The following is a 14,201-nucleotide window of genomic DNA, read 5'->3' on the forward strand; positions in this document are numbered from 1 at the left end:
TTGTCAATTTTCACGTTTATGAAAGATATCTTGAAAACAGTGAAATTGTATATCGAAGGAACACTTGTTTAAATAATTGTATTGTACTCGAAGACAAAGAGTCGCTATCTTAGAGAGGCATCTCCTTCTTACGCTGCTCTTGTTACAACGATATTTCTCAATTTTTCGGTTTACATGAGACATAATATTAAGATCAACGCAATGTTCGCGCATTAACAGGCTGATTATTACATCAAACAGTAAAAACACCTGTTAAGTTCACAATGCGCGTACGAAGTTTATTTCGGCTTCGATGCTTTTTCCTACTTAGGATATTTAATTGTACGTTGGAAATAAATTGTGTATATGAAACGGCCACTCGAAGAATATCCCATGTAGCAGCAAACTTGCGGAGAATGAAATATGTTTACGAAGTGAAACTCCTAGATTCCCATTGCTCTTTAAATCTTGTTCAATAAATTTTCCAAGAAGAACGGAGACCCCGTGAACGTTTAAATAAATCATCGAATGCCTGAAAGCCATCGCTGCAGGCGTTCTATTATAGATGTACTTTATACCGCAATATATTACAATTAATTCTACCAGAAAAATTTTCAGTTGAACCTTGCGCTCGTTACTGTTTCCTACTTTGATTTCAACGTTTCAGAGATATACAGGTTACACAAATTTGGATTTGATCGTAAAAGTGCTCGTAAATTTTGAGTCTTAAAAATACACGATACTATGTACTATTATAGTAAGAAGATCGTTTCAAATATACTAAATAACAGGTGTATTGGATAAAAGAATTCACGACTGGAATACATGCAAAAGCAGAAGACATTTCGGTGTAAACCGGCTTTGTGTAATATAATAATAAGGAGATATCTCTTTAGCTATCAAATTCGAAGTTGTATGGAATTAATTCCAAATACCACCATAATTTTGAGTGAAACTTGATAGGAAAAGTACGAATATTATAGCCAATAACTATAAAATCTAAATTACGAACAACTGCAAAAATTGCTGTATATGATTCGCGCTTTTTTTCGATGGGAATTTGCGATTTTATTAAACCCTTCGTTGTATATTCTCGCAGAGCAGCAAAATCGAAGTATCCGTTGCGGATCTTCATCAGAAAAAGACCAGAGAAAAATCTATCACCTGACCGAACGCTTATTCGGAAAATAAAGCATCCATGAGTGGAGCAGCCTCGGTCTGGCTATCTCGACTGACCGAGCTGGTTGGTGTAATCATCGGAACCCCCCATATACCAGCAACCACCTTCAACAGCAGGACATAACAAGAGGTAAGCCAACCAAGGGGGAAATACCATGTAAGAGACTTTAATGCTTTGTATCACGAGAAAGAAGGATCGTACGCGTGTATGCGCCAGAATATTTACGGACTAAGTGTTATCGCACGAATTTGAGGGGTTGTCGCGATTAAGAAGGAGCTCGGGATAAAGAGAAACGACGTATTGTATAATTAGATCTAAAAAAAAATTATGGAGGAACGAAAACTTATGTTATACCTGTACAAAAATTATATTATACGTATACGTAAGAAGGAATTTTTCTTTATTTTGACATTAGTCGACTGCCTTATAGTTTTCATCGTTAATTACATTCGGTACTCTTATAACGTATCAGGCGCAATAAATTGCAGAGCTATGTGTAATTTATATTTAGTGGACCTTACTAGATTAATTCCAAATAAAGTTAAAGCTAACGTTAAACCTTACCGTAAATATCATTTGCCTTCGTTAGATCGGAATCATAATCTACGCTACAAGTGCAACTTGATATTATAAAGCAAGTTAAGAAGTCGAATTAAAATGAGTAATCCATATAAGTCGTAAGGGCATAGGAGCACGCTGCGGGAGACTTCAACAAGCACACGAGCGATATCAATCGCAGTATTCTAAGAATTTACTTTCAAAATAATCGACCAATTCTTCTACAATTCAATTTCATGGGTACTCAACATTCTACGAAATAAGTGCTATAATTTTTTCTCCGCAGTGCTACCATCGTGCTCAACAACTACCATCCGAGTCACGCCAGAAGCATCATCGTGCGAATTCATGGGGGCTACGCAACGATCATCAAAGTGACCGACGAAAAAAAAAGGACGAACGGAGGAGGAAGAGATTTTACACGGCACGCCGGACTCCGGCACAGGCGATTCCTCACCGTTGTCCGACTCCGTAATGATGGATAATGACACAGGATACGAGTGACCAGTATAAACCTGCGCGCATTCAGCAAGAGGACCTCGACGACGGTAACTCGTATCATATAAAATGGCGAGCGAGACACAAGGAAAAAGAGAGAAGGAGAGTGGCATCCGTTTACCACCGAGATCCCGCTTCACCTGTGCAGCTTATACGCGTCGTGTACTCGACTACGCACGCTGTGTTACACAGCGAATGTTGAATTCAAACCCACCTCGCTCCTCTTGATCAGGACATCCAACACAGATCCCCTAAGGAGGGCTCAATCTTTACAACGTGGCATGACACAGTCCCATGGGGCCTGTTTCCGTTTGGAAAAATTCAATCTTTTATCTAACTAGTAACTTCTCGAGATTCTACTTTACAATTTAAACTTCAAGTTGCTTCAGATGGCATTTCGTATGAAGGTCACCGGCAAGTTGTCATTTCTGTTAATATTTTGATTTTATAGTATTCGGGAACTGACTCTTTATGATAATGCGATCTCTTTCTTATTAAACTGGAACTAGAATTCGTTTAATTCTTCGTGCAAATTCAATATTCTCTAGAACAAAATTTTCAACTGAACATGAATTACGAAGATTCATAGCACGTTAAATATAGAAGATTAGTCCTAATATAAACTGTGATAAAAATCGTAATTATTTCAATTTTTTCAGTGGAAAATCGTTTCGATAACAGAAAGATGCGAAGGAGAAAATGTTAAAACCTTCTTCTCTTCTGCGAACATGTCGAATCAACGTTTAAATGCGCATATTCATAATATTGACAATTTTTGTTTTATTTTTAATCAACGCGCCGCGCGATCCTTAAAAAAGCGTGTCGGTGATTCTCCTGTAGTATCCACATCTATACCGTTTCAGTAAACACGAATCGCGGATAATTGCAGCGTTTTAGTGGCTGAAACGCTCCCTCGTCGGTTTAATAAGTAAAAACACCTTGATATTGCCACGAATTTTAACGTCGTGACCGGTTATTATAATCAACTTTATTACCTTTACCTTTAATTTCGACGACGTGATCGCCGATGAAGAAATTTCTCACCCGAATCACAGAATGATAATCTGATCACGATGAATTTTCCTCGTAAACGTCGAGTCTTGCAAATAGAACACAGGTGTAATCAATGGAGATTACGTTATAGAAAATTCGATCGTACATTGCGAATTATCGATCAATACATTTTATCGATAGTATTCGATCGTTTCTATTACTCGCTTCGACTTTTATATTTACCGATTCTTAACCACAAAAACTAGGCGTGAACAGCGGTCGTCGTACTGGTTAGTAAGCCGCGTTGCCAAATATAGAAAATCTAGTCTTTCAACTTGAAATCCGATTTGGAATGCTATCTTTTGCATCTGACGCCGTGATATCGTGTAACCGCTGGGCAAATTCGATATTGCATTCTCGTGATAAATATTTGTTAGTAATAAAATTCCAATCTTTACTTGATACTTTGAACATTTCTTAAGAATAAATATACTATATTTTATTCACTTTCTCGATGAGTTCTAAAAGTTTCTCTTTTATATTGTTATCTACAGTAAATAGTGGTCTAGTCCTACTTTATAACGAAGCGCAGCCTTGCGAACCAGCTATACCTACACTGTACAGTATACTATTGCAGAACGTCTACCCTACACACCCATTTCATCGCGAGTATCCAACTAACCTGCATTTACATTCACCTGTGTATACCCGGAGCTCGCAGCGGCAGTTAATAATCATCATTTTACCTGACTATCTTTTTAATTACCGCCACTACCATTTCTGCAAATCTGCTCTCTTTTAATCCTGTTGTTACTTATTTATCGCAACGACCGCAATCAGAAACTCGGACCACCGATCAATGTGAATCATGATATACTGGTTCGTTTGCTACGATTCGAAGTATTGGCGACAGATAAGATCAATCCTCTATATAACAAATAACGATACACGATACGAGGTAATAAAATTTTCTCACAAAAATTCCAATAGCCCGAAGTGTTCGAAATAATTAGAAAATCACGCATACACGAACGCCCCGTACTTTTATATTTATTTCTTGCTACGTATATCAGATATCATCTCGACCAACAACTAACATAATACGCTATTATACGGAGTATAGGTTCCACACCCTCTTCTCTGCAAATATCGAGCATGTTGTACGCGCATTCACGTTCACCTCCTGTACCCATACAAACACGCATCCCGGCTGTACCACTTGATAATCGTCATTTTGCTTCTCAGGTACCATCTTAAACGGAACCGCTGCACGAACAACTCCAATAGTTTCTGCCATTAAAATTTATTTCCCACTGATCGAGGCGGTGCTTCAGAAATAGCAAACGCAAGAGAAAAAAAAGGAGATGCCTTCCTCCATTGATTTAACGAATCCACGCAACCCAACGATCGTCCCCTCGTAACGATGCATGTGTCTTTCCAGCTGGAGAAGCTATGACGGCGAAACGTTGGCAATGTTCGCGTTAGCACCATTGTACTGTCAGCGCTAGCAAAATCTCGAACAGCCCGCAACAGGAGGTATCAGAACGTCAAAACGACGCGAGAAAAACCGCATTCCACGTGCACGGAACCGGCATACAATGAAGCGGAAAACATCGCCGCGTGTGATAATTACTGTCCCGCGGCAGCGATTTATTGCTCGGCAATATCGAGAGACGCAGAGCCAACGCCTTTTTCTCGTCAATGTTTTCACCGAGCCACGTTTCCCACCGCCCCTTTATTTACCAATTATACATCTTGGGATATTTTTTTCCCGCAGTTCGCTTGAAACAACAGGGTAGTTATTTCCATGCGTTCGCTCACGCTCCAGCAATGCTACTGTGCGTGGAGAATTTCAGCAGGTGCGAGTTGCTTTGTCATGAGCTTGTAGGAGTCCTGTTTCAGGGTTTATAACCCACTGTACAAGTGAATGTCGTGATAGTAATCGAGGCAAGGACGAAAGTGTCAAATACATATTTCATTTTTTGATTTATGGAATTTTAGAGCAGGTGTAAATAAATATTTAAACGAACAGCTTTAACCAAGGAACGATACACTACAATAGCTATCGTAGAAAAACGTTATAATCTTCATAATACTTGATCTGTAGTCATTGTTGCAGATATCAGTACCGTATATATAAACAAAAACCCTAGTATCTGATATTCTTACTCTTTCCTCTATATAATTTATTCATCCCTTCTTTAAAATTTAAAAAATTGAATGATAAACAATACTGCTTAGCTCTTCATATTGAAACAAAGAAAAGTTCTCAAAAATCAGACGACTCCGTTATCTTCGAAAGAGAAGAAGATGCGAAGGAAGAGGTCATTGATTCCTGTAATGATAGCTTTGAAACGACCAGCAGCTTTGGTGGCTCGGCAATAAAGCGATCTTAACTATTCATTGTTCTGTATAATAACGGGAGCGAAACGACCATGCCAGACGTAACGGGCGGACTTATGCGCCTTCGAGAAGAATGCAAAGCCATATCTGCTCGGCAAAAAGAAGTTAAGCGAAGTTAATGTCCCTAATCGCGATCGGTGGCAAAATTACACCCTTCGAATCGCGAACGAGCGAACGATCGTATTTTGCTCGGCTCGTAAAACCAGACCGAAAAAACGAAGGGCTCCGTGCAGGAAATGGTAATACGCAAGAAAACTCGATGACTCGGCTTGTTACTAAAACACACCGCGAAACGTGCCAAGTTCTTTTCGCACACTCGAATTCTCAGCTCGTTTTGTATAAAGTGATACGCGAACGAGGTAAAAAGAAAAGTAACGAAGCTTACACGACGTAAATTTAATAACGTGCGAATACAAATGTATAATCAATGATGTTGTCATAAATAATTAACAGAACGACGCTGAATTTGAAATCTATTCGAGATTTCAATGACATCGGATAGCGTTATTCAAATAATGCAGGTTCCCCTTGTAATTCTATTTACCATCATGGTCATGCTTTGAGATTGTTTGCAAATGTGCATTCAAGTAAATAAAATGTCACGAATTCAGTGTATAAGACTAGTATCTACCAGTACGTTCTATTTTGTTCGGATAATTGGTGAAATTTCAATTTCACATGTACGGCGAAATAATTGGAGCAATAAAATCGCGGGAAAAAAGAGGTATTGCGGGAGAACTGGTTTGCTGTCCAACTTTCAATGGCAAGTTATGCATGATTTATTGCAACTTCGTTTAAATCTCAGTTAGGTCCTATCGGTGTACGCAACACATACGAATAGGAGAACTGTTCATAACCATATAGGCGAAACCTTGAAATCCTTGCATCGCATTACAAGACCATACACGTAACACGTAGAAGGCAATGCGCAACACTTTAAGGAACACGTAGCGGCCCTGACGATTATTATCATTAAGATTGCGCATACATCGGTCCATTATAAATAAGCAAATAATTATCGAATTTTTCTAATCAGATCGTAATGATGCACGCGATCGTTCACGGTCGCGACTGAAACTAAATTTCTTCCTCAGATGCAGTCACAATGTTATTTGTACGCTCATTCTTTTCTATTATTTTATATCTGTTCGTGTATTTCTGTAAGATTTGTATCATATTAGAGGATCGATTAAATTATTTTTTGAAAATATTTTACTTTAACGGTATTAAGTTACAATACGTTATTGTTTAATAGATCAGTTACGGAACTTCCTGGATTCGATGGGGCACAAAAACGGTAAATTAGATCTATTCCGTAACAGCATAATACTGTATACTTGCGAATTAGGAGAATCATCGAAAGTGATGGAGTTAATCTTAATTAAATCTCCTCCAATCATCTAACATTGCGAGTACATTAATCTTCGAGGCTTCCTAGTGCCTAACACGAAATTCACTCTTTTATCCTATTTGCTTTCTTGCGTGTAACTATCTACACGTAAGAAGATAAGAAGTCCGCTCACGATCTTATACGTAGATTCTCTTATCAAAACGTATAGTTCCTATACGCTATAGTGCATGGTGCTCCCTTTGCGTACCTTTAATTCATTTCCTATACTTCTACGAACGCTTACATCTTGCAGATAAGAATTTCGAATGACTAACCTAACACGCTTTAAAAAACAGCACGAATTTTAAAATAATACCGGAAAGTACATAAGCACATGTTGATTAAAAAAATCAGGCAACTACTATTTGAAAGCACATACCACGACGCTATAAATACATTATAGAGGCTCGTTAAACAAATGGCAATGAAGAGATGACGAATGAGACACAAGAATAAGTTCCATGGTTTGAAAAAAAATAGTTTATTGTGAAGTGACTACTTCAATTTCTTTATACTTTATAAAATTGTAGGTTCTAGATTGGAAAAGAATGGTAACAAAAAAATGTTAGACAAATTCTTGAGATTTTCTTTCGCAATTAAACTGTTAAATTGGCGAATCATTTAAAAGAATTACGAACGCTTTAACACAACATTTCCTTACATTCGCGTTAACGTTTTGTATAATAACATGAAGAGTTTTAGTAAAAATCCAACAACACTAATCGTAAGTATCGCACTTACGTAGAAAGAAAATTTATTATGACACAGCAAGCAACTATCGAACTGTGGAACGAAAAAGACAGCAATCGCGGATTATTATCGTCTCGTATGCTTAAAATGCCAGGTGATTTATTAACGAACATGTTCCAAACCGTAAACAACGCTAACGAATTGTAAATGCTGTATCGTTAAATAAACGCTCGGTGCACATCAGGCTAGTACGGTCAACCATTGGTAGAATTCGTACGATTCCGAGCTCTTAACAACAGGCTCAACACGTACACGGGATACCATTCGCACCAAGGTTGAAAAAGAACTCTACGTTGCCAGCACGTTTACGTTTAGTGCATGCATATGTATCAGATGTGCCAGACAGTGTCTCACGTACTAAAATAACTAGTAATATTTGATTCGCTTATCCGGCGAAAATTGCAGCTATGTTTCATTAATAACCAGTTAATTAGAAAAAAGACAATTATGCTAAACGACGTGAGTTATTTGAAGTATAAATTGTGCCTGTGATGCCGCGATTTGATCGTTTGTAATTAGTAATTAATGTTTCAAATTTGTTTATTCGGACCAAAAAGAAATCTCTAGAAGATTTTTATACGAAATAATTATCACGGAATGGAGAGGAAATTCTTATAAAGATAACACGCCTTTTCAATGATAATACATACATAGAAATGAACAACGATAGAAGACGAATATGTGCATAGCCTTGCCTTATTAAATTAAAAAAAAAACCGATTGTTTGCGGTCACTCGGTTAGAATGTCTCTGAATCAATTTCGTTGTACCACGGTTTCAACACGTCCAGGTTACACCATATCCTGTATTGTTTCACACCGGCAGCCAGCGTGTATACATGAAGATCGTTAAGCGGAGAATTTTGACTTAATTATCGTTTGGCCAGGAGTGATTAAAGAACCCGCACATTCGCGGACAAGACGCGACGTAAAATTCTATTTAACATTCATACGCCGATAGAAAGTGCGATCGCACAAGTAATTTGCACGCACAGTTAGACGTTCGTTTGAGAGTTCATCAAGTTGGCATACAACACCTCCCTCGACACGCACAGAAACGCATTTCCGCCTTTCTAAACGAATGCAAATTAAGCGAACGCGATTAAAGCTAATGCGATGGACACAGTCCAACGATAGCTATCGACGAATTCTTTTACGGCGTGGGAAATTTTTCTAGACGAGGCGAATGCGTTAGTTAGTCACCGTTAATCCTTTAATGAAATGATCAGGCAGCTATCGTGTAATTAAATAATGTATATAATTGGAATGAGAGATTCTGACCTTGAAATGTTTGAACATGAAGTAGTTTAATTAAACTAGCGATTGTGGATATAATGACTAGCAAAGTATTCGAGCATTTACAGGACCTTCTCATGAACATGTACGTGTTTTCAAAATGTTTAATTAATTCAAAAATACATTAGTACGTTACAAGACACTTGGTAAAAAATTAGTATACAATATAAATAATATTGTACGAAAATAAAAAGATATACTCGAAATGTTAAAATTTACATTACTCCTACCTTTCAAACATTGTTTCGATAAGAAATAAAGTTAAACAGCAAGAAAAAAATTAAACAAACTATATTTGAAAAAGTGTCATCCGAATGAAGCAAGTTCAATGAGAAGTGTCATTAAAACGAAATGATCGTGTCACAAAGCTGCCTCTCTATATAATGCACACAATTAAAAATGAGCAGTGAAACAACCGACCGATTTCGCTAGAAATTACGTAATTCGAACCTTCGCTACGGATGTTACCTCAGTACCAGTTACTTCGACGTGAATTATCAAAACAACAGGGACAATGCAGTTCAACGACATACGTGATCGTCAATCCTAGTGGAGAGTCAAGTCATCTTACAAACTCTTTCCTCCTTTGCATTGAATTATGAGCAAGGAATCCGTATAAATCGAGAATCATTCCAACGTATCCACCATGAAATCCTTTTGTTTTTCATGTCGTCAATTGCATTACATTACATTATTTAATCTTGATAGCTTATTTTGAATAAAAAATTTGCGAAAACTTTATTATACTACACAGAGTATCGATGATATAGGATTAATTCAATAAGAATGGGATGAACTATATTAATTCTAATTAGTAATGAAAATTTCTAATAGAAATGTAACAATTGTTCGAATTTATTGAAATTAACAAATGTTTGAATGAAATATTTAAAAATTTAATTACAAGTATCCGAATCATGAAATATATTTAGAAGTATATACGAAGATTTACGCTAAGAATAATAGATTACAGTTTCTAATAATGGCTTTCCAGACGTTTCTTAACGCGCGTGGCAAATTTATGATTGTTTCATGGTTCTATTTATAAATAACAACGTAGACGGAGGCGTGTGGAAATATTTGACGAAGATACGATTTCACTTAAATTTCGACGACACAGAAACCAAAGGGAAAATGAAATTTTCCCGTGAAAAGGAGTAGGCGTGCGTTAGAAGATTACTTCGGAAAGGCACAAGGCCTTACTCGGCGAACGTATAATACTTTCACAGAAGCGTTAGAGCAAAGGTCATTCTTCCCTAGCAAATCCAAGACGGGTAACAAAGTTCAAGCATTCACCGTCATACTGTTCTTTTCGAGACAATGTAATTGCCATATCGCAAACAGAAAACATTTATAAATGTTATTTATTTTTTCATTTCACGGTAAAGACTCCCAAAAGAATAAATTAACGTCAAAAAAATAATTTAAGTATTGTATTATCTTCTATAACAACCATAAAATATGGCGTGGGTAATTGAAAATAGATATATAGTTTACAAAATAGTACATATAATTAACAATGCTAATATTTTCCTCACAGTAAGGTCATACGTCTTAAGAAGGTATCGTGACACACATTGTGCAACAAACATAAGCGATACTTTCGATAATTTAAATGAGCGGTGACATTCAATGCAAATCGTGATGTGTATAATCATTGCCGAGAAAACTCGAATGTATTGAATGGGATGAACAAAACAGGAAAAAGGGAGTCTTTTCCACACGTAAAAATAATCTTTCGGTTATGTACTGATATGTAAAAATATGTTGAAAGCTATTTAAAAAATGCTATCCCATAAATCTTGTAAATCCAGTAAAATTTACGAATGTAAATAATAATACTATGTAGTCGCGTATTGATGGCGCTAAATAAGGCAAAATTATATATGAACTTGTATTTGTACGCTCACTACCGATAGCATTCAAAATACATACTGTAGAATTTTTGTTTGTATGGTAGTGTTATTCATTATATACATATATATATATATATATATATATATACACATACACATAATCACATAAATATAGGTTAATATTAAAAAATCTATAAGAAACAATCTCGATAATATTCAAATTTTGATACATTTGTAAAACATCGAATAACAAGTTTAGATGAATTAAACGAACGAAAAAGATGGAAGAAAACGAGTAAAAATCATTCAATCTGACCTATATGGACTCGGTGGCGGGCGTTGGTCTCGTTCACCGGAAGAAGATCGTCGTACTCCAGTGTCGTCACATCCTTCGTATGAACCAAAACAATTACGCTCGTCACCAGCATCAACACCATTGTTATCACCGATCGGTTCACCGTCATTTTGATAGAAAAAAGATTTGCGCTTACCGGGCACGAAAAATCCGTCGCGCGACACAGGGTATGCCGTTCGATCACATTTTCACGAACGGCGAGAATCGGCGCTTCGAAGAGGAAAGCTCGAAATTATCGAGCGCTCGAAGCGGGAAGTTCGAATGCCGGAATCGCGTACCGGGCGTCAATCCTCGCATATTATTCAAACTAAAACGAACGCGACTATACGTGGACGAGATACGATTACATATAATATACGAAAGCGTCAATTCGTTACGATTTGAGCATTTTCCCCGCGCATTTTAATCTCGTACGACGCAAAGTTGGCCCTTTGAGGGCGCGTAATCGATAGGTGCGCAGATCGAACAAACTGTCATAATTACTGCGCATAAGACAGAATCCGCGTGCGAAACGAGTGCACCGTTCACGGATGAGAAACTCGAGGTCGGTGAAACTTTATGAATCCTCTTCGTCCGATCTCGTCCCTCTCGATTCGTGACACACGAAGGGCTGTCAGTCGACGGATATTACACACTCGTCGACTGTCACTCGCGTATGCCTAATTGAATACGGCCTGCTCGGGCGCAAAAATAAAAAGAATTATCTGAGACCGCGCGTGCTACCTGTTTTAAAAGAAGTGTGCGCTTGCCGCACGAGTCCATGCTGCACTGCTAGGCACCAGTCAGGTGTTTCAAGCAGCCGCCACGCGACATCCGCGCCATCTGTCCGCCTATCACCAAACTTTTGGCGTCGCGCGTAAACCACCGGCACGCTTTTCACGCGCACGTTCCTTACGTCGTTCTTTCTGTGTCACGTGGCCACTTGACTTCATTCATGGGGACAGATCCTTTTATACTACGAGCGTGTATGCGTAAGTATCAACCGGCTGCGTAGCTATGTGTCGTTCCTAACTCTTCTCCTTTTTTCCATCGCTATATGCAATACGGTTTCTGTATATGCAAAGCGGAAATTATATCCATTACTTTATTATCGACGCCTCGATTTCTCATGGCCTAACGAGGTATCGTCAAAATATTACTCGTTCGATAAATCGATTTCGATGCGTTGCAGGTCCTCCATAAAAATGCACGCGGTGTAATGAACGCTTCTACGAATCGGCCGCAGCCAACCAAAACGTAATCGATTCGAGGAAAACAGAATTTTATAAGCTACACGTAATCGAAAAATCAACACGTGTCTTATTCCCTTGCTGGTTTCTTATTCAACATGCACTCGTGATTCAACTTTAACCAATAATTGGTATGGTAGTCATTTTCTCACGTAAACGGAATTATAATATATGTACAGAACTCTATAAAAGTGCTTAGAAATTTACAGTTAACGAAAAAAAAGTAATATTATACATACATCATATTTATTACTGTATTTAAAAACTGATTGAATCATACTGATTAACAGGTAATTGCTGTTACGCACGACATCTCACAGTAGCTGTTTTCCAAATTACTATCATTACCAAAGTAAAAATTGCTTGGACGCGATAAACTTCGCCTTACCAGTTAGAGGTTAAAATCATCTTTGCATCTATCGCTTTTCCAATCTTCCGCAAATACCTCCAAACACGTATCTTCCCTTTTATGATTGCCAAACTTGAAACATGGTGTGCAAACGTTGCCCAACACCGGCAAACCGTTCGCCGGCTGCTTCTAAACAGTTTCCTGCACGAAAGCAGTCGCGATTCGTTCGTTACCTACATTTCCCTATCGGCAGCGATTTCTCACCGCCTCTCTCTCTCTCTCTCTCTCTCTTTCTTTCTCTCTCTCTCTCTTTCTCTCTCTCTCTTTCTCTCTCTCTCTCTCTCTCTCTCTCTCTCTTCATTCCCGGCCTTAGCAAGGTAAAATCGCGCGTCACAGTCACGTAAGCGTGGCCTCTCCTCGAAGAGGACACGGATGCCTCGGTCTATCGGTATTTAATTAAGCCCGGTCGTTCGAGAAAAAAAGCCGTTGGTACAGGAAGCGATGGGTTTCGAGTACGCCGAGCAGCGGACCGTAGTTCGAGCCCCGTTACGGGACAGATTCATTGGCGTAGTCCCAATCGATCGGCCAATGTCCTTTGCACAACGAATGTTTGCGCATCGCGGCGCCTCGACGCCATTGCAGAATGCCGGTGCAACTTCTCGCCGGTATTCCGCAGGGATCGCGAACCGCGTCGACCTTAAAAATTATCGACACGAGACCCGAGAGTAATGGTCAGAGCAGAACACCGGCTTTGTCTTTGTCGCGCGTTCCCTTTTTCCGCTTTATCTCGCTCTATCTGTCCACCACGAAAGGCAAACGATTCGTGTTGTTTTTCAGCCTGACAAGAAAACGGACGGTCGATGCACTTTCAATCGCAGGTCGATCGCGATACGTAATCTTTGAGCGCACAGAGGCAATCGAATCGAGTAATGTGCATACCATGAGATTCGAATGGAAGAATTAAGATGAAAAAAATACACGACTTGCTACCTGCATATTATCCTTGATAAACGTGCTGTCTAATTTTAGCATGATCGTAAGATAATGGGAATGAGAGTTGACATAATGATTGTTTACTCAATAGCGTAGAGTTTAGAAAATATGTGGAACAAAATGAGGAAATGAAGATCGAGCTGATTTCACAAGTAGCGAAGCTTTCTGTGGTTTTAGAATAGCGTAAAGTATAGAAGATTGTAAAACGTATCTTCCTTTTAATGAGCCACTGCTATTCAACCATCTTTCTCACGTATGAAGAATTCACAATACTTTATTGTTCAGCCTCTGAAGACGACAGACTTTTGTCTCCTTCTAATAGTCGCTACAACATTAAAATATCTTCCGGTGTGATTGTAACTGATCGTAACTGC

General features: G+C 38.4%; 1 protein-coding gene and 1 long non-coding RNA gene across 2 annotated transcripts in view; one reads left to right on the forward strand and one right to left on the reverse strand.

Annotated features, from left to right (window-relative positions):
• The window catches only part of LOC122573953 (serine-rich adhesin for platelets-like), a 213,749-nt gene extending 201,740 nt beyond the window's left edge, over nt 1-12,009 (reverse strand). Inside the window, exon 1 of the mRNA XM_043740987.1 lies at nt 11,218-12,009. Coding sequence (XP_043596922.1) covers nt 11,218-11,365 — 148 coding nt within the window. The 5' untranslated portion in view covers nt 11,366-12,009. The remainder of the gene's footprint in view (nt 1-11,217) is intronic.
• Nucleotides 12,010-12,133: 124 nt separating this feature from the next.
• Nucleotides 12,134-14,182, forward strand: LOC122573452. Its single transcript, XR_006318742.1, has 3 exons — nt 12,134-12,227; nt 12,428-12,616; nt 13,672-14,182. It is a non-coding gene; the product is annotated as an uncharacterized LOC122573452 (long non-coding RNA).
• Nucleotides 14,183-14,201: the final 19 nt, after the last annotated feature.

The sequence above is a fragment of the Bombus pyrosoma genome, linkage group LG12 (assembly GCF_014825855.1).
Source record: "Bombus pyrosoma isolate SC7728 linkage group LG12, ASM1482585v1, whole genome shotgun sequence".
NCBI classification, from domain to species: Eukaryota; Metazoa; Arthropoda; class Insecta; order Hymenoptera; family Apidae; genus Bombus; species Bombus pyrosoma.